The following is a 25,159-nucleotide window of genomic DNA, read 5'->3' as shown; positions in this document are numbered from 1 at the left end:
TGTTTGTGAGGGGTTTAGCACTGCCAGCTCACTGCACTGCTCCTGTCTTTGGCTCTGGGTTGGAATCCCCCCTGAGGCCTTTGATTGTATAGTTTGCATGTTGTGTCTTCATCCCACAGATTGTGGACCACGTTTTTGATTGACCATAAACAATGTTAAATAAATGTAAGCAGTTAGATGCTGTGAGACAGCACATTAGTGTAGCATGGTTAACACTGCTACCTTAGTTCACTTTCGAGTGAAAGCCTGTCCCTGAGTAGCTTCACTTTAGACCTACCTCTCACGCTTGAACCCCACTTTTGAACTACAATGATATGGTGGAAACTAAGGATACACTCACAGCGATCTAGTGAAAATTGAAAGAGTTTTGAGTTTTTGTTTCAAAAAAGGTCAATGTTTAGAGTTTTTATTAGTTCAAGATTGAAGTTATTGTGCTGGTTTGGCTTGGGCTGTGGTGTTGGGGCTCCAAGTGATAGGCTATGTTTTAATGGGGGCCTGGAATCCCTAGCAGTGATCATGCTAATAAAGTTACATGTTTTTCTCGTTTATTGTTTTCTCTATCATGCTTGTTTCTCGTGCACACTGCAAATAACTTTCAAAGAATAAAATATAATTTTTCTTTTATTAAAATGCTAATAAAATAAGGTTCCTTACTAAGTCATGTGTTTGCTAATAAGGGCAATCTCAACAACAGTATTTGGGATTCTGACTGAACAAATAGCAAATAACATTATAACTGAATTAAAATCTTTTCCAAAAGATTATTTATAGCAGTGCTCCAGTAAAAGCTCTAGTGTCATTTTAAATATGTCTCCATGTGAGTAAATCTGCACATGTGGGCATGCGGTAGCAGTTGTTGCCGTGCTCAGTGGGTCAAATCTAGGTATTGGCTGTGTAGACCCCGTGATCTGACATTTATAGTTGCAAAGATATAAATAGCTGCAGTGTGTGTGTGGGTGCTGAGAGACCACTTGCTGTTGTAAAATCCACTGATTGAAGACAGCCTTTTGACTGAAGGTAAACAACAAACAGATAAGTAAAGCATGGAACAATAAATGGTTAAAGTAGGGCTTTAACTACTTTGAGCAGTGGAGGTAGCATTGATATTTGTAGCTGATGAAGTTCTATCATGTTTGTTTTTTTTAGCATGTGCAACACTAGAAATGTTTAGGTGTTGTAGGCTACAGGCTTTCTTGGTATACTTTCCTTTTCTATTTAAAGATTAATATTTGGAAATGCACAGTAATCATTTGTATGTTGGGATAATAGTTAAAGCTCCTGTTAGGAACCTTAGATTTTACTTTAATGTTGGCAGCCTCTGTGGACAAAGTGCTCTGTATGTGTGGTAAAAATGTAAAATTTTATTTTTAAATAATTTAATCCTGTGTTCTTCTATCTGTCAAATTTAACACTCACCTAAATCTTTGTGGTGCAGAATGTAAAGGCTTTGTTAATGCATTCTTTTTCTGTAGCCTATTCCCTACAGCAGCATTGTAAATAAGGGTCTGGGTGGCCGCGGATCTCAGACCACTACTGTGAGATGCCGCCTCTGTCAGAATGGAAGTGCGATTTGCCAGTACAGTGTGTCTGAATTTTTTTCATTTTTTTTCAACTTTATTCAGAAATAATTTCTGGCAGTTACAGAAATATCTGCAATTATATGCAGTAAAAAGTGCAAAAAGTTGCAAACCAAGCAACATTTCATAAATAAAACAGAAAAAAAGGTCCGAGATCTTATCCAGGACTAAATCAGACCTGTTTTAAAGTAGTTATGCAAAGGTGGCTTGCTTTAGCTTGTTAGCTTTAGCTAAGCTAACATGGCTATGCTAGCTATGTAGTTGATTGAAGTGTCAAATCCCATACTTCTGGTACACTTAAATGCAGTACAGATCCCTTTATCTCAGTGGGTTAGTGCCGCCTTAATATTAAGTGACAACGGTTGAACTGCCTGTTTTCTTCTTCTACTTTTTTACAGCAAACCATAAGTAGACATTAGGCAATTATAAACATAATTTAAAGGCTATTTTCACTCACCATTAGTCTCATTAAACTATTACTTAATGTTAACATCATTCACATAAAAAATGACCTTTTTCTGCCTTAAATGCCCTCTTCTTGATCGATACCTGCTGCTACTGCTGATAACATGTCAGCTAGGTAGCAGATGCTAACGCTGGTGCACTAGCATGCTAAAAATACAGTTATGGGTATAAATTCTCACATTTTTAGTGTGCCAATTGTATTCTGAATTTGATTGTACTTGTCAGTTTAAACACACTAGCTGCACTTATGTAGGCCTACTCAAAATGTTTAGTATTTAGTACAGAAATGTGTTCTGGGACACACTGAATATGTAAGCCAGTTTAGGTGCATTAGCTTTAGCTTAAGCAATATGAGCTTTGGCAAAAACAGCCAAAGCTAATGTAGCAGCATGAGCTAAATAGATAACATAGCTATGTTAGCTATGTTAGCTTTGGTAAATGTAGCATAAGCTAACATAGCAGTGGTCTGCAAGAACGCATTTTGAGATAGGAGGTCTGCAGCCTGACTGTCTTGTGGAATTTTCAGGTATTAATAACAACAATACAGAAATAGCCTCGCTCCTGATGGTCTCTTTACCCGTTTAAGGTCATTAAGAAACATCAGTACTAATTTGGACTCATTTCAGTCAGTTTCATAAGGAGCTGAAAAAACTCACAAGAGCTTTCACAGAGGGAAATCCACTCCTACACAGCCTATAAAGTTCTGAGTTGTGGAGGTCAATAGCTTTAATGCATTTTCGAGTCATATTTTGAATCTAAAATCACTTTGAATGCAGGAATGAGGCTGACTCCAACTACTCTGTGCTCAGCTTAATCATGTGGCACTGATCTTTTCAGCTTCAAGTGGTTTGTGAGTTTTTAATGGTCTTGCTTACATCGGGACTGTGTCTCCCCAGAGCAAGCTGCTGTGCGCTGACTCCTAACAGATGAACACAGAGACAGAGGATGAATTTTATCAGTCGGAGGACGACTTGGATGAAGATGAGGCGACGCAATACATAATTGAACAGAGCCTTATTGAATACAGAAAGCTCAAAGGACTGAATCCAAGGTTGGTGTCAAACTAAGCAGCATGAAATGTCTCATACTGTTTGTGTCTGATCTTTTTGACCCTTTTATGCACTTTTTCTTTCAATAGTGATCTGAAACCAAGTGAAGACCCTGATGAGATATTCAAAGCAATCCAAGAAGGTGAACAGAATTGATTCTTCATCTGTTAAAGCATGTTATAATACATCTTGCTGAATCATTCTCTGTGTTTATGTTAAGATGATGAAGAAGCTTTAAGCAGACTGGTAGCGCAGCCAGAGACCCTGTCCAGAGTCGATGACCGGGGATGGATGCCTCTACATGAGGCTGCAGTGCAGGAGAATAGAAAGATACTTGAGATCATCTACTCAGGTAGTTATATTACCAGGGTTTTTTCCAGTCATTTGGAGGCCTCAGGAAAAGACCAATATGAGGCCCTTCCACATAAAGCTAAAAGCAGTCACAGGTAGTGAGTGAAATATGAGCTGTTAAAGCATCTTTATTCAGGTAACACAGGACATACCCAAATCTGAAATATTAATACCCGTATACCAAACAGTATTACCATCACTTTTATCTTGTCTCTTGGCAAGTTGTGATTTTTTTGTGTCTTCAGCTTTGTGGCTGAGTTGCTGTTGTTCCTAAACGCTTCCACTTTCTTATAATTTCACTAATGGTTGACTATGGAATATCAAGCAGGGATGAAATTTCACAAACTGGCTTATGGCAAAGGGGGCATTTGGTTTTGAAGAAATGAAAAGGCATCAGCATTCATTTTAGTATATTTCATATGTAGCTAACATTTTATTTAGAACATTTAGAAGCAAGCAGCTTTTAAAAGCCTGCTATGCTGTTTGTGTTTCAGCTTCACCTCCGGGTGCAGTCCAGTGTCGTACATTGAAGGGTGAGACGCCGCTGTTCCTGGCTGTGGTTCATGGACTCAGAGAGAGTGCTACATTCCTCTTACAGAATGGTTCTAGCCCAGATCTCCAGAACGATGAGCAGGATTCTCCATTAGTGGCAGGTACCTCACATCTGAATACAAAACATGTTATTTAAAGCTCCTATGAGGAAAATGTATATTTCTTTACTGTTATTTGCCTACCATCTCTGCCACACAATCAAAACAGAGTCATTGTGAATTCTTGTTGAAATTTAAACTAAAGAATAATGACTTTGTCAGAAAATACCACTTATTCATTTACTTGATAAGATCAGCAGAGAGAGAGCTCTTCCCATTTTGCCTACAAGGGGCATCAAACCAGCAAATTTCCTACAGTGGGAGCTTTGACACTCTCCAAATATTATCTGACTCTTTCCTCCCTCTCTTCCTCTAAGCCATTCTGAATGACCAGTATGACTTGGCTACCCTGTTGCTTCGCTACAATGCCAATGTAGACCAAATAGGACCACTGAGCAGGACAGCTCTACACGAGTCAGCCTTTTTAGGCCTGGAGAACTTTGTCTATCTACTGTTAGAGTCTGGAGCCAACCCTAATGCCTGTGACATCAAAAAGAAAACTCCACTGGCTCTGGCTGCACAGAATGGACATCTAAATGTGGTGGAGCTCCTCTTGCAGAAAGGTTTGTAAAATTATTATGGAGGATTACTAAAGTGTCCTGGTTACATTATGAGGTCTACGCTAAGTTAGGTTGACACTAACCCTTAGTTGAAACTAAATACTCATAACTTTAGTTGTGTCATTGTTTGGTTGCACCATGGACATTTAAGGTTTATCTTGATTAGCAGGAGCCCAAAGTAACCAAAATTATGCTGCTTATATGAGTCATTCAGCTACAATTATATTTATTACAAGAGAATTACATTTTAGCTTAAAGCATTTGCAATTGTCACTGCAGGGCTAGCTTTGATTCACAAAAGATCTTTTTTTTTAATCTGGAAAAGCCTAAATGTGCTGTTATATGTTTGATTTTTTTAGGAGCTGATGTGAGGCATGAGTCCGAGTCAGGTACTGTACTGTTTGATGCTGCAGCATCAGGTAACCCCGACATAATCTCCCTACTACTGGAACATGGAGCAGATCCCAACCTACCTCTGTACAGCGGACACCTGCCGATTCATCGTGTGGCCTACCATGGACACATACTGTAAGGGATACTTGATTATGACATTCACAGTCATGTGCATACGTTTTAGGCATGTAAGCGCTAAGCATTCACCATGGGGGGGCCAATGTCCAGCTTAGGACATATCAACAAGGTAATGGTTGACAGCATCTCTTTTGCACGGGCCTTTTCACTCCTGGCAATCGGACAGCGACTACTAGCAGATGTCCTTGGGACATCCACAGCCCAACCCAGGGCTCCTGGCAACCCCACTACCTGCCTAAATGGTACCTTAGGCCATGCTTAATTTCCACATCCACCCTTTACTCTGCCCTACAGGTATGGACTTAGTAATGTTTCAGCAGATTATTTTCCCTGTGGTAAGGTGTTTCTGTGTTGACATGGTGGGTGGCGAGAGCTGGCATGGCGAGGGGTGGCTCTAGGGCGCTGGGGATCACTGTTCAGCCCTCTGGAGGTGTTGTGGGACTAACCAGACCAAACACTGGCGAAGGAGGGTTCCCACTTGACAATCCTAGCGAAGTGCTGGCTTCTTGCTACCCATCGGTCTGCACAGTTGACTTCTGGAGGCAGTTAGTAATGGATTCACTAAGCCCTGATCCTTTTTGTAGGGCCCAAGTATCTTGTGTTTATTTGGAGCCATGCCCCTGGTAATATGCAAAGGCGTCCAGAGCATGAGTAGGGTTGTGTCAGTTCTCCTTCCTGCCCAATGGTGGCCACATCCACGGCTTACTTCAGCCTCAGTTTTTGGCCCAAACATGCTTAATAGTTCTGCACAGTATTGTAGCTTCTGCACTTTTCAAATGGAATTAAAACCTCTGTTTTATTTGTTTAATATGGGATCTCCTCCGTGACAGGGCTCTGCAGCACCTCATCCCTGTGACTAAGCTGGAGGTTGTGAAGGAAAGTGGGATGAGTCCTCTCCACTCTGCAGCTGCTGGTGGACATGCACGTTGTGTGGAGATGCTGCTCAAGGCAGGTTACGATCCAAATTATATGCTTCACCCAAGGGTGAGGCGCAACTACGAAGACGAGCGCAGGTCTGCCCTCTTTTTTGCCGTGTCCAACGATGACCTACAGTGCACCCGCTTGCTGTTAGAGGCTGGAGCGATGGTGAACCAGGATCCCATCAACTGTCTGCAGGTGGCTCTCAGACAGGGCAACTATGAACTGATCAACACGCTACTGAAGTCGGGGGCAAATGTGAACTACTACTCTCGAGTCAACACCACCCACTTCCCCTCAGCACTGCAGTATGCTTTGAAAGATGAGGTCATGCTCAGGATGATACTGAACCATGGATATGATGTAAAGCGGTGCTTTGACTGTCCCTATGGTGATAGTTCCCATGACTACGCTCCCTGGACGACCTCTATCATCAAAGACATGGTGGTGAGTCAAGGCTTGTCTGGGATGAGGATAGAGTAAGGATTAGAAATAAATGAATGGATTCCACATCAGACAACTCCATTGTTTTCCTTTATCTGCCATGTGTCCTTGTCTCTTTCTAGTTCTGTGAGGTGATAACGGTGGCCTGGCTCAAGCACATCTCTGCTCAGGTGGTACGCATCATGCTGGACTACACTGACCACGTTACCTTCTGCACCAAACTCAAAGAAACCCTAATGGAGCAGAAACAGTGGGAGGAGATCTGTCACATTCAAAGTAAGAGCCCAGTTATCCTGCTCTTATGTGCTGATAACAAAATGTGAATTAATTGACTAAATTTTCATGCAGGAAATCCCCGGAGTCTGAAGCACCTATGCCGGCTGCAAATAAGGGAGCATTTTAGTCGTCTGCGCCTAAGAGCTCCAGTTTTCATCAACTTCCTTCCTCTTCCTCCCAGGCTGAAAGATTATCTTCGCTACAAGGAGTTTGATGTCTACAGCAGGGGCAGCATGGTTAGCCTGCTGTGAAAAGTTTACAGATCTCACAGAAATCCCTGTAAGAGACTGTCAGTATCCATTACCTGTTTACTTTCATACTGTGTGCTTTTCATAAGTTTCTCAGTACATGTGTTATGTACTCTGTGCCTTGCAATACTTTGTACAAAAAAGTTTTTGTGTCATTTACTCCAGTAACTACAGTGACATGTTGATGTCTTGTGTACAGATTCATTCTTTGTTCTGGAGATTAAATAATAATAATATGAAATATTAAATTATTAAAAAAAAAACTTTTCAGCTGGCAGGCATGAAAAGTACAAGACAAGTTTATTTTAACCTGAGATTTTGTTTAAAATGCATTTTTAGTTTCTACCACTTATTTGGGATGAGTAGTCTAGTCCAAAAGTTTGGCTTTAGCTTTGCCCAAAAATGATATCCACAAATCACCGTAAGGTCCTGTTTCTGCAGAAAATGCAGCACTAGATAGGTACTTAGCATATCTTTTGGCTGTGTGTGGACCAGTGAGAGAGGTTGGTGGAGTCATTTTTCCTGCTATTTTGGTGATCGAAGAAATTGACACATTTAAAAAAAAAAATCATTAAGAATATTGTTTTAAAATATCCCATAAATATTACCTAAAAATTCTGTAAATATTCCCCAAATGTTTCTGTGAAACTTTTCCACAATGCCTAAAATTTTAATTAAAAAAAATCCCCAAAATTTCAGTAAAAATTCCCAAAAGTTTCATGGCAAATTCCGTCTAACACTTCTTTTCAAATTCCCCCCCAAGACTCAAATATATTCCCCCAAATTCCCTGAAATTCCAATGAAAATTCCTGAAAAATTTCAAAGGACCCCCCTACACATATACAATCACACAAAATTCAAATCAAATTCCCCAAAATGTACAAATAATTCTCCCAAATTCCTCCAGAATACCTTAAACATATAAAGCTACACCCATCCAAAAAAATTCAGTTTAAATTCCCAGAAATTACAAAATCATTTCCCAAATCTATATGAAAATACCAAAGCATTTGTTCCCCAAAAATTCTAATGAAACTATCTCAAAATACATGAAAATACCCCCCCAAAATTTCCATGAAAATACCTGAAAATTTCCAAATTTTCAAAAACATCCAAAGAATTTCACCCAAAATTCCATGAAAGTTACAATGCAGATTCCCACCCAAAACCTAAATTTGGATGCAATTCTGAGAAATTCCAAAACAACCCAATGAAACTCTCCAAAATACACAAACATATCTTTAAAACTTCCATGAAACACAAATACACAAAATAAAACAAGAAAACTCACCAAACTGTACAGATAGCTCTCCCAAATTTCTGTGAAATACCTTAAAATTACAAATTTCCCAGTAATTACAAATTCATGTCCAGAATTTACACAAAAATGCTGTAAAATACCTGAAATTTCCATGCATACTACCCCCAAAAAACAAACAAATCTCATTTTCAAGCAAATTTCCCAACAAGCCAAGATGTAATGTCCTCGCATATTGATGCAAGGACTTAGGAAAACGTCAGCAATCCATCAAAACCATCAAAACAAGTGTGCTTCTCAAACTGAAACTGCACCATAAGACCGTGAGAAGTCCTGATACTTTGCCACCACCTGGTGGGCAAATGAAATATCACAGGAATAAATGTTTATTTTTCATTTTGTTCTTTAGGTTTCAGTATAAATTTGGAAATTTCAATTTTTCTATCTGACAGGACACAGCTTAAATATTTGGCTGGAGAGTGTTAAGGAAGGTGTTACTACATTTTAAAATATTTAAAAGGCGTATTCAGAAATGTGATATTATGATGTAAAGTAGCCTGAAAGCATAAAAAGCTTAATTACAGTAATTTACAGCCCTGACTTGATGCCACATTTCCGCTCCTGTTCAGTGATGAATTTTAATTCTGGTTTCATTTCACATTTTGAAACGACATTTATCATTTTATTACATCTATTGACCACTAGGCGGCGCGGATTCTCTCGAATGTAAACATAGTGACGGCAGCGTTTTGCAGTGGTGGAGAAGAACGTGTACGTCATTTTCACAATGGCGGAGGCTGGGTGAGGAGGAGAGAGTGTGTGTGAAGCGGCGCCGTAATCGTTAGAGCTACATTGCCCTTATTGCGTGCACGGTGCCCGAAAATGGCCCTGAACCCCAGCGCAGTGGGGAAAAGGGACTCAGAATGTACCAAGACGGACGATTCCTTGCCGGACGGTGGCGAACCCACGAAGAATTCATCCGCCACCTCGGCCACAGCCAACCAAAATGGCGATCAGCCTGGATGTGGAGACAGTGTAATGCCCGAACAAGAAGCCCCTGAGCGGCGGAGAAGCGTCCAGGCGGACGCCCGGAGCTTTAGCAGTTCTCCCTTGCCAGGCCAGAGACCGAGTGAGGAGCTGCCACGGAGAAATTTTCAGATTCCGAGGAAGATACGAGAACGGAAAGGTGGTGCCATATCCCTGCAATTTTGAACAGAGCCATCCTGTCTTTCATACGTTAATTCTGCTACTGCATGTTGCTAGCCTGCTAGCTAGCTAACTTGCTGGTCCCGGTAGTTTAACGAGTTCAAAACTGTGTTCACTGACATTGTATGTATAAACTAAATCCACATCATACGGTGTACGCATATGCATAATCTTAATAGATGTAGTTTTAACAGACATAGCTTGGGTGCTCATGCTCAGGTGTCCAAGTACCAGTGGGCTGCTAACGTACTCCCGTTCGTGTAAAGGCGCCGAAAAGCAGCACTTTGAGGACCGGCTGTTCAAAGCCCACCTTGTTCAGTTTCTTCACCTATTCATGGGACCTTAGTGTGATTGGACAATGCTGCTGCTGCTGTCATATGTGTGTTGCAGCCATCACCTGACAACATGTGGGTGTCTCATTGACCTCAGTGAAGGGCATGAATGTGTAAACCTCACCTATCTAGTTAAAATGCTTTTAAGTGCAATGACACTTGTGTTGAAGCAGAGATACCTACACATTTGTCCCAGTTTGATATCACTTCAACCTCAGAGCATCCCTTATACAAACCGCCCCAATACTCCTCAGAGTACTGTATTCCTTTCACATCACCCTCCTGTTTCAAGGAGGTGTTGATACCCACAGCAAAGTGGCAATGGGATATAAGTTGTTAAGAACCATGCTGTGAGATGACAATTTTTATGTATGCAAAATGAGCTGAAGTTGATTAATTTTAATTCTGAGCATCTGATGAGCAGCTTCACCATGCCAGTGTCTTCCTCAGTAGGTTGCACATGTACAGCATCAGTAGTCATTTTGATCAAATGATCCAGAGGCAGGCTTGTTTGAGTGTTCACTCTTTGGCCTCACTTTGAGGATTGTTTACAACTTTGTTACACCACAGCTTAAGGCTAATGAAGCTCCATCTGGGTTGTCCTCTGTGGTGGTTACACTACCAGTAGACTGACATCATAAACCTTATGTAAATATAGACTAGCAAGGCTTAGTTTCATGCACCCAGTGCTGTTTATCTTAGAGATATATACTGCTGTTGATCAGTGTTTTTACTACTCTGATCTTCTAAGGAACATTTCAGTCACCTGCTGTGATGAGCTAGCTGATACATATGAGAAATAAGTTTATCAAAGGATTGAGCTGATTTATTGCAGTCCTACAGAGGTGGACTGAACATACATGAAGAATTGTCTGCTGACACCCACACAAGACAGAGCATGTGACCTAAATATTGATCACAAGTGTAAAAAGAGCACACATGATGTCATTTTCCTTTTAAAGAAAATAACCTAGACAGCACTGCTTTTTCAGATTCTGTTGGGGTGTAGCAATAACAGACATTTTAAAAACTCTGATACAGTCATAGTATAAATTAAACTTTCTATTTTTTTAAACTATTTTGATACAGGCAAGCCACTGCATACTGACTGAATTGCACACATTTTGCAAATGAATTTTTTCAATTTTGGCAATGCTTTCTCTTTTTCGGTGACTGTTAAGATTTAAAGATTGCCTTCTTTTTAATGCTTTGAACTTTTTGACACTGTCAATCAGTTAAATAATAAACTGTATTGCTTTAAAACGTGTGATCAAAAATATTTTGCCATCTCAGACTCTCTTCTGCACATGCATTTAGGTCAGTGCATCTGGTGCTACATGCTAACCACTGTTCCATCCTTGTGTTTGCAGGTTTGTACCAGTTTCTGCCACCTGACAGCCGGGAGTTTGAAGACCTTGTGAAGCTCATATCTTCATTTTACCTCGATGCATCGTCTCGAGGGACCTTCTCCTACTGCAAAGCTAGGCTCATTCACAATGAGCTTCTGGAGAAAGAGGTAGGTCATTATCTTGCTGTACCGAGCTTTTTCTCTTCTTGAACTTTTCAGTTGCTCCTTTTCTATTCCTAAAAGTTGTTTGTAGATTGGAAGCTAACTCAGCTTAAATTCCTGTAATACTGATGTAACAGGTGCTGTGGTACAATGTTTACGATATAAGTGCATGGCATCACTTGTAAACAAGTGAATCCACGAGTGTAAGTGTTCAGAATTCAGTCTGCTGTATGTCTTTGTTTTCCAGTTCATTGAGAAACGACGAGAGATGAAGCAGGAGGGGCGGACAGACCAAGAACTGACAGAGTCTTACTGCTTCCTCTATCCAGACAAAACCAAGGTATTAATGATGGATGAGTGAGAAAGCAAGATTTGTTCTTATTTGCTTTGAAAACTGTCTTGATCTTTGTGTTTTTTTTTTTTGTTTTTTTTTGTACTTGTAGCTCCTGTGGATCTGTGAGAAGGGCCTGACAGTCGGGCACTCGAGGATCATGACTCTTGGAAGTCCATCAGTCGGTAAGTTAGGCTCCAGCACATTGCTGCTGACTTTTAAAGGAGCTGAAGTTGTCATTCATTTTTTTTCTTGCCCTGTATAATTTTTGTCAGTTGTGCATATTTCTCCATATAATCCAATGTAAATTATTATTATTTTGCAATTTTATTACCACTTAGTCTCAATGCATCGTATCACATTTTAAATCATCTTTAATAATAAACATCAACTCTTGTAGATGGCTTCTAGGGATGTGGGCAATTAGTACGCTAAATGATTATTTGGTAGTTGGCACCAGAATTACTTGTGGGTTAAACTTATTCATGTATTTTAATTAATTCAGGACTGCAGTCTTGGTCAGAAACTCTGTAAAGCTGTAACACAGCTGCCACTGAAGCTCTGGTTAGTGGCTACTGCCATAATGCTCCACTACCCAGAAGTTAACGAGTGTAAGGAGCGGAGAGAGCATCTTGTAGGAGCTGCACGGTCTAGTAGTAATAAGATAAAATCATGATGAAGTTGTACGTTGTCTGTGCCAGGCTATACCTGTGTAAAACCACTCAGCTATAGCAATGAGTAACCACAGGCATGTGGCACCAGCCTAGAAAACAGCTGACTTTTGTACCAACATTTGTAGTGAAAAAAAAATATTTAATCTTTATCATAACAGCAGGTGTTTAACTGGTAATACAAGTTGACTTTTTAAAAAAATGTTGGTAACAGTGAGATAGATAGATAGCTTTTTATTGTCATTGTATAACGAAACTGAAGTTTTGCCAGTAGTTTGCCCTCATTGCTTAGTCACTGACATGATTTAAAGCGTGGTTATGGTATATAAATGCATTATATGATCATAATGCTTTTCTTCTAATTCAGTTCTTCTGTCCCTGCAGGTGTTTATCTCTCCAAATACTCAGATTTGTTACAAATCAATCCCTTGGATGTTGGCTGTGTCGGAGACATAATTGTTTTTAAAGTTATGCGGGTAAGGTCACAGCTCTGTTTTCATTTTCACATTGTTTTTGCCCAACTGAAAGCTCACCAGTATATCTTGTGCTTTAGGGCCGAATAAAGCACATCCATGAGAACATGCCTAAGAACACTATTGAACCTACACCCAAGTTTGACTGTCACCTGTCCAGAAGTGCCAACAGGGTGACATCACTGCTGTCTTACAGAGCTTTTGAGCTCACACAGGTAAATGCAGGGCTCTTTTCTGTCATTTATTTTATGAATTGTGTTTGTAAATTAGCGTCAGTTTGTATCCAAGACAAAATGAGTAGATTTTCATTGGTCTTTCTTTTACACTTTCAGCAATATTTCTTTGAGTTTGCATTTGAAGAGATCAAGGCACGGCCACGGCAAGTCTGTCCCTATGCCGTCGTTTCCTTTCAGTACAAAGGCAAAGAAGCTGCAGCGGCCCCAATGACTGCACACAGGTACATAAACCCCTGCAGGACATCCTGAACCCATTTCTAGGTGACACCTCCGCTGTTTTCTTTGTTTGTAAATAAGATTTTTTTATTTCCCTCTCTTAAAGGTTCAACACAATTTCCCATGAAGGAAGTAGAGGTAAAATACTTTCCAAGCATATGTTTTTTGCTTGTAATAAATACAATGTTACAATGTCATTTAGCAGACAGTTTCGTCCAAAGAGACGCACATCTGAGAGTAAGTACAACACAAGCCAAGATCTAGGCAGTGGAAAAAAACAACTGTAAATGCCACAGAGTGTTTCAAGTCCAATCAGACACAGGTGCTCCCAATTGTAAATGATATTGTAACATTGTGTGTCTGTTTTTGAATTGATTTAATTCAGTGTCAGATTGGTGACTACTTTTCTCTGCTCATGGGCTTGATTAGAAAAGAGTGTTTAAGGATTACTCTCTGATAGCTAGTTGATATTTTATCCCTAAGCTTTGCTCTTGAACTTGTTGTAGGGAAAGGCTGCTACACTGTGTGGAGTGGTCCACTGGTAAACAAGGGCCGGGAGTTATTTCCCATCTGTTTACGATCCTCCTCGCGCCCCTACCTTCCTTTCAAACTGTAAGTAATCCTGTAATCTCTCATGATTTTGCAAGTCTGCAGATAATATGACAGTACTAATAGATCTTCCTTTGATAATCTTTAAAAGACAAATTTACCTGCCAAGATTTTAACGTTTTGAGATTCAGTGCTGTGGTTGGAGTTGAAATTAACAAAAAACGCATTAGGTTTTCCTGAATTAGTTTTCCTAAGGCTCACATGTGCTACCCCTACAGGCCTGAGAAACTGGAGGTGAGTCGAGGTATGCAGCTGGATCAGGTGAAGCGAAAGATTCACCCGGTGCTCTTTTCTTGGGACACCTACAGCACATCACGGGAAGGTCAGTCTTAACCACATACGTGCTCCTCTCATAATCAGACAATGTAGATCCACCCAAAATGTAGCCCTCACTGCATTTACTAAGTCCAGTTTCTAAAGCTGTTGTTGTAAATCACCTGTAACTAAAACGTGTTCTCACTTAGTCCAGTGAAGAACAGACAAAACGTACCCAACATTAGAAGCACAACTGAGCTCAGAGAAAAAAGGACTACATAGATGGGTTACGGGTCAGCTTATTCACCTGCTGTTCTTTGTCCGCAGTGATGAAGTGTGGGATGTCCTGCAGCCTGTTTGAGGTGGTGGATGGGAAAGGCAAAGCAACCAGCGGTAGCTTGGCAGCACTGGTCCACAAACTGGAGAGGGACAGGATGGTGAGTCACTTTGTAGCTGTTTTCCACCAGGTTGTAATGCATAAAAGCTCCATGAAGACACAGAATCAGTTACCTTATTTAAACCAAATATATTTTTAAACCAGCAAACAAGCTAGTAGTTGCATTAGTGTATCCTCATGTAATTTAGAAGACATTGTTCTCTAGAGCAGTGGTTCTCAAACTTTTCAGCCCGCGACCCCCAAAATAAAGGTGCCAGAGACCAGGGACCCCCTCTGTACCTGAAGGGGGTTGAACACAGCCATGGACATTCAAGAATAGTCATGTGGTGACAAGGCTGCCCATAGAGGGGGGGGGGTAAAGGGGAGAGCTTTATAGCGCCGAGCCAAACTGGGGGTCCATGGAGGTCAGCAAGGTCATAGTCCATTGTAAAGTTAAGCTGTGATAACCATATTTCATATCTAACCTGATAAAAATAACCACTCTTATCAAAGAGACAAATAACTTTTTTAATCATTTGTGTCGTAAATAGCTTTCTTAAAAATGTAAATCCCTTTTGTTGGGAAAAAAAAGAATGACAGTGGGTTAAAAAAGTTAGATAAAATGAGTTAACAATGGCAAAAAAGGTGGAAAAAGTGGTTAAAATCAGGTTAAAAGTAGCAGAAATGGGTTGGAAGTGGCAACAATTACATGAAATTGTTAAAAAAGAAATATCAATGGCAAAAATGGGTTAAAGTGGAAAAAATGGGCATAAATAGTTGTTAAAGGTAGTTAAAAAGTGGCTTAAATGGCTATAAATTGGCAAAAATGGGTGGAAATTTGGTGAAATGGATAAAAAATTGATATAAACTGGCTAAAAGTATTAACTAAGAAAGAAAAATAGGCAGATATTGGCAGAAATTGGTTAAACTAGCAAAAATTGGCATATCAGTTAGTGAAATGTGGGTAAAATGGGAAAAATTGGGTGTAAGAAGTGGTTAAAAAAAGGGGGTAATAGTGGCAAAAATGGTTCATCAGAGGCAACATTAAGCTTAAGGGGCAAGAACTGGTTATAGGCGTGGCAATAACAGGCAGAAAAAAAGTGGTGGAAAGGATTTAAAATTGACAAAAGTAGGTGTTAAATGGCAAAAATGTGTTAGAATTGATGGGAAATTTGATAAAATGGGTTGAAATTGCTGTAAAATGGCTACAGTGTAATTTCAAAAATATTCTGTTTTTTTAAAGGAATCCGGGGACCCCTCTCAGTGTCTCGTGACCCCCAAGGGGGTCCACACCCCAAGATTGAGAACCACTGCTCTAAAAGACAAAGATCATGTTTTGATATTAGAAATATAAGTGATTCAGTAAATCATGTTTATTATCTGTGAAAAACACTAGAAGCTACAGACTTATCCCTGTAAAATGAAAGCAATAAAATATTATAAATAGTAATGAATAAATATTAATAAATTATTCAATAATAGAGTCTCCTAAAGTGTGTTATATTGCTAAGACTGGTGTTATGATGGCTCCTGTTACCAGATAATTCTAACCCCATGAGGTTTTTTGACTGTAGTGTCTCCTCTCCTCATTCAGGTGCTGGTTAAGTCCTTGCATGACAAAGGCTTTCTCTTCCTGCTGTCCTCAGCTCAGATGATTGAGTCCAAAGGTGCCAAAAGCTTTTACTCTCCTCTCATGATTCTCATGAAACACCTACTTGTTCCCCTCTGTGAAGGTTCAGCTTTTAAAAAACGTGTGTCTGTTTGTTTTCTAGAGCGGTGGGGGCGAGTGGAGAAGAACCTGCAAGCATTATTCATCTTTCAGGAGTCAAGGATGGTTGTCAAGTACTGTAAGTATTATTCACCATCTCTCTGCCTCTTTCTATGATCAAGGCCCATCGGCAGCATCTGCATGAAGCTCAGAGCTGGAATGTTTTATTAGCAAACAGAGATGATGGGTGTCATAGAGGGTCACCACCTGTAAAAAAACATGTTTAAAAAGGTTTTAAAATGCAAAGGCAGGAACTCAGGGAATTTAAAATTTACAGAAACATTAGGCCATGTATTGAGATGTCTTTAAAATTCAAAAAGGCAAGAAAAAAATGTGAAAGGTCAACAAGAATATATAAAAGTGACAACAGAGAGCTTGGAAGGCAGTCAAAGTACTAAATGAATACAAGTAGAGATTGAAATGAAAATAAATTCAGGAAAATACAAAAAAGTCTGTGACATCATCATCAAGAGAAATAAAACGAAGATTAAACCAGTAAATAAGAGGGGAATTGGTTTTTATTTTAACTCTTGGTTTAATAGCACCAACATCTACTGGTTTTAAAAATAACACGTGTTTCCTCATTGTAGCATCCAGACTGATGGAGCCTGAGCCACTGTCTGTGGAGCCCCAGCCTGCTATCCTGACCTCCGTGGAGCCCTTCATCCCTGCTCTGCACTACGCCCTTTACAAATTACGTCCCAACCCAGGCAAGGACATGAGCACTGGGGTGGAGCGGCAGGTCACAGACTACCTTACTCGAATAGATTCAGGCACGGTGCGGCCGTTCATGCTTCCGGACTACAAACATACCGTAGAGGAAAGGACCAATCCAGTGCCCCGACCCAAATTTAACATGGACTCCGTGCTGCGTACGTACGTTCACAACCCTGCCAATTACATTTTACCCCTGAACAAGGCGAAGGATATCATCGAAAAAATCCGGAACCCCACACCTGTACCCACACCTACTCCTGCCCCAGTGGAATACAGCCCTGTTTCTGACTGGGGTGGCTCAGACAGGGGCTCGGACAGGGCAGAAAAAGTCACAGAAAGGCTCCCCCAAGAGAAGCCACCTTTAGAAAGACCACCTCAGGAGAGGCTAGCACAGGAAAAGCCTCGAAGGTCAGGGCTGGCACACTCAAATGGGGCCCAGCAGCACAAGACTCACGTCGATTCTGAGCCTCAGCAGGCTCAGAGGCTGCGACCGTCACAGAGTGAGTACGATAAAGACAAGATGAAGCAGCTGCTGAAGCTGATCCAGCTCCATAAGAAAGCACTTGTGAAGGAGCCTGGGAAGCAGGGGGGGGACGACATGGCCTGGGATGAAAACAGTCTAAAGAGGAAGTTGGAGGGAGATGAGAGAATGGGCTTGAACAAACGTCAGCGTGCAGATGCACTTAGCAACGGGGAGCCGAGTCGAGGTGAGGGGGGCTGCTGCTGCTCTTTATGTTGTTGATTTAAATGATGTAATCAAGGAATGAATTTTCTATTAGTTTATCTCCACAGTCTCATTAAGTATCAGGAACTGTCTTGTAAATAAAAGTTTATTGCTACCCATTTGTGCTATAGTAACGAGTGTCTATAAATAGAAATTAAAGACAATCTTCAAAGTTAATATCCTAGCAGTTTAATTGTTTAACCAGTGTTCAAGAGGTTTGCCTTTAAGTTTTTATCCCATCAGTAAAATATGAAAACTTTAGAAGTTCCCAAGTTTGGATGATCTGGATTTACCCAATTTAGCTTGACTTGATAATGTGTCTTGCCAGGAGCCCAAGCAGACGAGATGGGAGAGGATGTAGGCCAGAGCGACAATCTAACAGCAGTGATGGAAAGCATGGGCATCTATGACACAGACCTGAGGGCCCGAGGCAACGCCAACACCTCTACAGTCAACGAGACCCAGCGCCTTCTCAAGATACTCCTGGCTACTCTCAACAAAGCCGTGGCTCAGGGTTCGATTTCTGTGCCATCCAACCATGGCGAACAGTCGACAGGTTCAGGGAGGGTGGATCACGACCCAAATCCTCAGAAACAAAACGAGCCAGCATTACTTACAAACTACACAGAGGTAAACAGATAATTCAAAGAGTACTGTCATTTTTTTTTACCCTGCATTAGTTCATTCAAAACGAACTGCTTGTCTCCCCCCAGGTGGATATGGACTGTAGCCCTGGTAGTCCCCTTAGTCCAGGGTCCCCACCAGAGCAAGCCCACACCTCAAATGACCCAACATGGGTTAACCCAACCAATGAAGGTATGTCTGCCCTCCTTGTAAGCATGTTTAGCTGTGGTTTACAAGACATCATAGTGATCATGTTCCTGTTTTCTTCCCTTCAGAAAAAGCACAGCCTTTTCCTGAGCCAAAGCCGGAGCCTGAGCAAGAGGCCGTGACAGCAGCCAACAGCTTCCCAGAGCAGAAGACGCCTGCAGCCGTGGAAGTTAAAAAGGTGGCTGCTGCACCAACGTTACCTGTCCCAGAAGAAGTTATCTTCAGGCCCTCTATCAGCCTGGACACTATACTTAGCCAGGAAATGCACAGTCTTACCTCTGATATTAAAAACATCATGCAGGTGCACCGCATCTGTTACACGTCAAAGCAACCATCAAGGTTGCCTTCACGCAACTCCTGGCAGCCCAATATCTGCTTCTCAGACTTTGTTGTTCCCTACGTCTCCCCTGTCCCTATTCAGGGGCATGTCAAAGCACTGTGCGATAAGATGGACAAGTTGATCCCATCCCCACCTGCTCCCTCCAAGGTCGCTTCCCCACCTCCCCCAGTGACAACATCTAATCTTACAACGCCTCCCCCCACCCCAGTACAGACTCCGAAAGCTAAAGCTGAGCCCTCCCAGTCAAAGAGCACCACCTCCTCTACGAGCGGCAGAGTGCTCCCTGTCAAAGAGGCACTATCAGTGAAGGTGAAAACAGAAGCCCAGTCCACAGAGTTGGGGGGAGAGGTCTATTCTCCCTCTCACGTCACAGCAGACTCTCCAGAACATAACTCCAAAAACTCGGGGGCTGCTTCTGGAAGCGGGTCAGGCCTGCTGGCTGGCAGCCTTATCGGTCAGCTGAAGCCAGAGGTTTTCAGCAGCCTGGTGGAGATCTTTAAGGACGTCACAAAGAACACAGTCAAGTTCTACATCTACTCCGGAGATGAAGGGGAGGAGAGCACTGTCTGCAAGGAGATAAAGGTACATTATGAGGCTCTCAGAGGGACTTTCAAGTAGAACAGCAGTACTGATTTACATAATTGTAGTCCGATTTGCAGTATCAGGAAAATATGACAAAAGCCCTCATTAATTTATAAATTACTGGTGTCTTTAGCTATCTATCTACTCTACTATGAGCAAAATCCTTATTAGCTGAAACACTAAAGCATCATGTAAAAAGAGCACAAACCCGTTCCTCATCAGTCCCTTGTTCAACTCTTAACCTCGGCCTGATGACACCTGTCATCCCCACTCTCTCTTCTCCATGTTTTCAGTCTCTTAACAGCTGTTCTGTCTATAAAGGCAAAGGAGAAAAACCCCAAAAACTAATCTTATAAAATGGAATTTTAAATTTGTGTCAATCTTTCCAACCCTTCAGACAGAGCGGTTCCTCTTATCTCTGATCCTGTCCACACTGACTGCTGCGTGCATTTGATTGCTTTCACTGGCAAGGCAGCATTGACAGACCGTAGAGATATTTAAAATTAATCAGTCTTACTCCTTTTTGGTCCTGCTTGCTTTTCTAGGTCAAAAAGGGGCATCGTGTTTACTAGAGGTGTAATTCATTGATGTATATCGATATATCGATTGGATGATTGATGATCCAATCAGATCAATGGAAAGTCAAAACATCCATCTAAATCGATGCTTCAAGCTAGGCTTTTATTTTGAAATGTCCCCGCCACGCCTGTTGACAGTTTCCACCCCAGGCAGCGTCCTCAACAAGCTAGCTGCAAGCTAGATAACTAACAGCAGTGGGTTAAAGTTTTGCGACTGATGGAAAGTAGATATCCCGTCCTCCCTCAGCTCTGTGGACATAATTCAGACAGACACTACTGCAGGACAAGTTTGCAGACTACGTCTTCATCTTTATACGCAGACATCCGCTGCTGTCTGCAGCAGACTCCAGATAAGCAGAGAGGGGAAAGTCAGCTGCTGCATTTCTCCTTTAATACACTGATTTTATTTCGTAGTCTAACGTTAGATTTATAATGAAAATATAAGTTGTCCAAACTTAACGTGGTTCAAGCAGAAGAGCTGTTCTCTGTGTACCCCACTCCCTCGCTCCTGTTAGGAGGCTGCTCATCACAGGAGCGTCTTTTATAATAAAACTTTGCTCCAGTCTAACCTCTCCATTTATTTAAAGCAATGTTCTAATAAATAAAAAATAATAAAAATTCATCACTATATTATAGGCCACATACTTAACCTCATTTAAATCTCGTAAGGTGAATTAACTACAAATGAATTATATGCCATATTAATAGGGCCCCTGTATGAAGTATGAACAGCTGATCTAAAGCAGAAATATCTGTTCAAGTACACATATATGCAGATACGTTCAAGAGAAAAATCTGAAATGGGAACACAGGCCAAATATTTGGATCATTATTATGAAGGGTTGCAGAAAAGGTCCACATTGGTGCTTTGGGGTGATCTGGAGGTGTGAGGAAATAAAAGTTTGGTAGCCTACTCAAAATGTTTGCGGTTTTAAATCAACATGTTTGAACACAAATGTTCATAGTTGTGTTCCTAATTTAAAGGTAATCAGGCGCAATCAGGTCTTTGTTGTTTTGTTAAAGAGTTTTTTATTAAAAATAGAGACCTGTCAAATTAATTGCAGAAGCTTTTTTTTTTCTGTAACTGTGTGAAGTTTTTGCGTAAAATCGCCTGATATCAATCGTAGGCCCCTGTATCGAATCAAAATCGTATCATAGGAGATTTTGAGACATCTGAAAATAACGTATTGTTGTCCAAAATGTTGCATCGGAATGAAACTGGTGATTTACACCCCTAGTGTTTACTTAGTCTGTTTCATAATCAGATAAAATTAATCACAGAAGTAAGTGGGTTATATAAAGTATCTAATAAAATAATTTAGTGTCAGATCATTTTATTAAGTGATGTAATAAAGCTCAAAGCATTATATTCACAAGTTAATACATTGGGTTATTGTTTCTGCAGTACCACATCTGTCGTACACATTCATCATTTTTACTTGAGGAAAATAACCTCTGTAGCTTTTTTTTGTAGTAAACAAGACATGCACACTCAAGCTGAAATGCAGGTCTACACTGTGAGTGAATTGCTATACTAGCTCCTCTCTGTCACAGTGTGTCCCATCTCTCAGTACTCAGCTCTTTCTTTATCTGTCAGACAGTCACTTCTCGTGCTCCTAAGAGAGAACGACACATTCATCTGTCTGTCTGTAACAATTACGTCTCTCCTGTCTCGTCCCAAAGGAGTACTTGAAAAGCCTCGGCAACAGTGAGTGCAGCCCACAGGCGTTTCTGGAAAACAGCGGCAGTTTGGATAAGCTCCTAATCATCATTCAGAACGAGGACATTGCTGCTCATGTGCACAAGGTACAACCACCGCCCACCAACTCTTTCATATCAAAGTCCGACTTCAGTCTAGTTTAACAGAAATAACGTCCTTGTATAATTTATATGATAAAAGTTTCAACATAAGAGTAACTGAGGAAATCTCATCTGCAGATCCCAGCTCTGGTGTCTTTGAAGAAGTTGCCTTCAGTGAGCTTTGCTGGAGTGGACACTCTGGACGATGTCAAGAACCACACTTATAATGAGCTGTTTGTGTCCGGAGGCTTCATAGTGTCTGATGAGTTCGTCCTCAACCCTGACCTTATCACACAGGGTAAATGTTGCTTTGCTTTGTGAGAGTAGTGATAGTTCACTGAATACATTCACAGAATGAGACTTCTGAGCTTGTGTTGCTTGATTTGTGCAGATCGTTTGCAGGGACTGCTCAAGTTCTTGGAAGAGCAGAGCACCCCTGAACACCCCTGGCAGTGGAAGGTGCATTGCAAGTCCCAAAAGAAACTTAAAGAACTGGGGAGGTCAGTACAACTTTGTTTTTAACAAATCTTTCAAAAATATTCACTGGATGAAAACTGTAAATACAGAGTGTCTGTGGGGTCTTAAAAAGAATTAAAAGCTGATAATTATTTTAGCCAAAATTAAGGCTTATAAAATGTATTTAAAAGTCCTAAATGCACGACTGTATGATCTTGATTTCCCCCCAAAATATTTAGAGTAATCTGAAGAGGCTGTAGGCTTTAACATGCTAAAAAAATCAGAACTACAGAGAAATACTTGCAGCGTTTTCTTTTCTTTCATGTGCATAACTCTGTTATTGATGTAATGGGTTAGACATTTGTGCAATAGTCTTAAAATTTATGAAGAATGTCTTGAAAAAGGTCTTTGAAAGTGTTAAATGTAATGTCAGATTTTCTGTATATAATCTGACAGAAGTATCTAAACACTTTGTTGGTCTCTTTAAAGGTTAAATGCCAACGCTATGGGCTTGCTGAACCTTCTCACAATCTATCAGAAAAAGCACCTTGTGGAGTTTCTCCCCTATCACGAATGTGACACCCAGTCACGCCAGGCGCCAGATTTGGAGTGCCTGATCAAGCTCCAAGCACAGCACACCCAGCAGCGGCACCTTATCTTCCTCACAGGTATCTTCATCACAATCACTCTGAGCTTAGGATTTACTTTTTCTTTGAAGAACTCTGTTTTTTCTGAATTGTTGGTGTGGGATTTAGTGTCTCACTGCTCTCCACTAAAAGATAAAATAACATGCTCAAACAGAAAAATGCTCATTCTGGGATGTGTTTTTTGCAGAGAGGCCCTTTGAGATGTTCCTACAATATTCCAGGAATGGAATAGTTATTGGGAGCATTGATGACGTTATGAGTGGCTTCCACAGCCTGATTGGCTCCATTAATCAGAATGAGCTTCCAACGCCGCCCTCTACTGGTGGGTATTACTGCCTGCAAGACTGAATCCCTAAACACTTGGGATTTCTCATGATTTTTCTGATCCTGAAGTGTTAATGATTTTTCTGTGTAGTTATCTTGCTAGTTAAAGCTGTCTGTTCCACCCTGCAGAGTTTGATGTTAGTAATGTGTTCAACACGTTTATGAGATTGTATCTTTCCCATTTCTCCCTCTCTGCCCTTTCCTGCTCTCCTAGTAGTGAATGATGAGTGTGTTGAAGAGGAGGACATGTCATTAGACTCTGATGATGGTGAGCCCTCCAACACAACAGGACCTTCAGAGCGAAAACAGGAGGTTAAGAAGGGGAACCCTCCACAGCCGCCACCGCCAGAGGCAGATGAGTTTCGCCCTCCTCTCCCAGAGCAGGCCACTCCAGAGAGAACTCCCACGCTTTCTGACTACAGTGCTCTCAAAACAGCCATCTCCCAGTTCAAAGCCTCAAACCAGATGGGCTTCAGCTCCTCAGACATTGGCAGCTTGTCCCCTGGAGGTTTTCCTGTGAATCCTCATCAGAGCTTCCTATGTCCTTCAGCCTCCTGGTCATCTTACACAGGTTCATCTAGCTATGCTGCCTCCCCTGCTTACCCTGCTTCACCCTGCAGCAGCACCCAGGAACAGGAATACCGCACCCCCGCCTCCACAGCAGTCCCAACCCCACCCGTCGTGGCAACAGCAGGACCTCTAGCCAACCTGGCCTCTCTCCCCTTGGAGGTGAAACCTCCCCCTCCTCCTCACCTTATGATGCTGGGCCACGCATATGGCTCAGATACAGGCGGAGCTGGGACTGCTGGGAGCTCTCCGCTCACCACCTCCCTCCCCTACACAGAACACAGTGACTCACCCCAGCCTGGCTACATGGCTGCCAGTGCTAGTCGAACCCCCACGCTACAAGAGAGGACACTCAGTGAAGCTGGGGAGGGAGCATGGAGGGCAGCAGGGACCAGCACTTGTGAGACTGCTAGCACCCAGGGTGTGGTCACATCTGGCCCACTGGAACCCAGTGGACACTCTACAACAGCGGAAATCCTCAGCGGTAACACCCCTGGTAGTCAGGGGTGCAGGACTCAGGTGAACTGCACTGACAACCTTGGACCTTCAGTAGGAGTTCCCCCAGTGGCCAGCAGAGGGGGCTCTGCAGTCAGACCTAAGCTGCCTCCACATTTAGTGGGCTATGGCAATATAGGTGGTTTCCACGGACAGATGGATTATGGACCTATGCGGGGTGGTATGGGATATCGAGGGAGAGGAGCCCCACACCCAGGACTTTGGCCTCGGCCAGGACGAGGACATGATCGGGGGGGTGGGACTGGAGGTGGACCCTGCTCTTGGGGTCACCCAGCAGGCAGGGGTGGGGCTCGGGATTACTACTCAGACTATTCATATTCTCACACACACTATGCTCCTGAATAGACAATCAACAGGATCAAAGGGGCATCAAACGCCATACAAAAGACAGAGACTATTCGAGCTGGCTGAATGTACATATTTCCTTGTCATAAAAACATTGATTTAAATCAATTATTAAGGCTTCTGGTTTTCTACATTAATAAAAACTGATACAGGCAGTGCCGAGTGTCCTACTGTCGTGTGAACTGTATGTACACTCTTTCCATGTGAGCTATTTGAGACCCTGTCCAAACCACTATATTTATATTTGCCAACAAATGTTAATGGCCTTCCAGATTCTCGGAATTTATCATGTTATTTCTGTTTGTCCGGTTTTGAAACGGTTTGTGAACAAGTGGAAAGGCTGATATTTTTTTAAGGAAAAAAAAATAGTGAATAAAATTTCACTTTTGCTGTTGGTTTTCTTTTTTTATTTTACATATTTG

The 25,159-nt window shown here is 41.6% G+C and overlaps 2 protein-coding genes across 6 annotated transcripts; both read left to right on the top strand.

Annotated features, from left to right (window-relative positions):
* Window positions 1-959: 959 nt before the first annotated feature.
* Window positions 960-7,337, top strand: asb14b (ankyrin repeat and SOCS box containing 14b). Of its 4 annotated transcripts, none has more exons than XM_041799708.1 (10): window positions 960-1,017; window positions 2,939-3,093; window positions 3,181-3,233; window positions 3,312-3,443; window positions 3,937-4,095; window positions 4,410-4,655; window positions 5,012-5,180; window positions 6,014-6,548; window positions 6,668-6,821; window positions 6,894-7,337. In XM_041799708.1, the coding sequence occupies exons 2-10, from the start codon at window positions 2,969-2,971 to the stop codon at window positions 7,070-7,072; spliced, it is 1,752 nt and encodes a 583-aa protein (XP_041655642.1). In that variant the 5' UTR covers window positions 960-1,017; window positions 2,939-2,968; the 3' UTR covers window positions 7,073-7,337. The 4 variants fall into 4 exon arrangements, with proteins under 4 accessions (XP_041655642.1, XP_041655643.1, XP_041655641.1 ...); XM_041799709.1 differs by having other exon boundaries at window positions 980-1,581; XM_041799707.1 differs by having other exon boundaries at window positions 980-3,093.
* Window positions 7,338-9,112: 1,775 nt separating this feature from the next.
* On the top strand, window positions 9,113-24,892 carry tasorb (transcription activation suppressor b). 2 transcript variants are annotated; one of them, XM_041799392.1, is made up of 23 exons: window positions 9,113-9,513; window positions 11,236-11,381; window positions 11,623-11,715; window positions 11,819-11,891; window positions 12,762-12,853; window positions 12,931-13,065; window positions 13,183-13,307; window positions 13,409-13,440; window positions 13,809-13,914; window positions 14,130-14,233; window positions 14,494-14,603; window positions 16,137-16,209; window positions 16,315-16,389; window positions 16,901-17,734; window positions 18,080-18,381; window positions 18,465-18,567; window positions 18,651-19,504; window positions 21,766-21,888; window positions 22,021-22,180; window positions 22,274-22,382; window positions 22,828-23,006; window positions 23,173-23,307; window positions 23,527-24,892. In XM_041799392.1, the coding sequence occupies exons 1-23, from the start codon at window positions 9,210-9,212 to the stop codon at window positions 24,735-24,737; spliced, it is 5,478 nt and encodes a 1,825-aa protein (XP_041655326.1). In that variant the 5' UTR covers window positions 9,113-9,209; the 3' UTR covers window positions 24,738-24,892. The 2 variants fall into 2 exon arrangements, with proteins under 2 accessions (XP_041655326.1, XP_041655325.1); XM_041799391.1 differs by having other exon boundaries at window positions 23,524-24,892.
* Window positions 24,893-25,159: the final 267 nt, after the last annotated feature.

This window comes from Cheilinus undulatus, linkage group 11, assembly GCF_018320785.1.
Source record: "Cheilinus undulatus linkage group 11, ASM1832078v1, whole genome shotgun sequence".
Lineage (NCBI taxonomy): Eukaryota > Metazoa > Chordata > Actinopteri > Labriformes > Labridae > Cheilinus > Cheilinus undulatus.
This window is presented reverse-complemented; position numbering and strand designations above follow the sequence as displayed.

Excerpts from the sequence above, each read along its gene's own strand:
- asb14b (XM_041799708.1), top strand. The coding sequence starts at position 2,969 with ATGAACACAGAGACAGAGGATGAATTTTATCAGTCGGAGGACGACTTG. Across the intron at positions 4,096-4,409 it reads GGATTCTCCATTAGTGGCAG|CCATTCTGAATGACCAGTAT; the intron begins GTACCTCACATC and ends TCTTCCTCTAAG. Across the intron at positions 6,822-6,893 it reads GGAGATCTGTCACATTCAAA|GAAATCCCCGGAGTCTGAAG; the intron begins GTAAGAGCCCAG and ends ATTTTCATGCAG.
- tasorb (XM_041799391.1), top strand. The coding sequence starts at position 9,210 with ATGGCCCTGAACCCCAGCGCAGTGGGGAAAAGGGACTCAGAATGTACC. Across the intron at positions 13,308-13,408 it reads GCCCCAATGACTGCACACAG|GTTCAACACAATTTCCCATG; the intron begins GTACATAAACCC and ends CCTCTCTTAAAG. Across the intron at positions 21,889-22,020 it reads TTGCTGCTCATGTGCACAAG|ATCCCAGCTCTGGTGTCTTT; the intron begins GTACAACCACCG and ends TCTCATCTGCAG.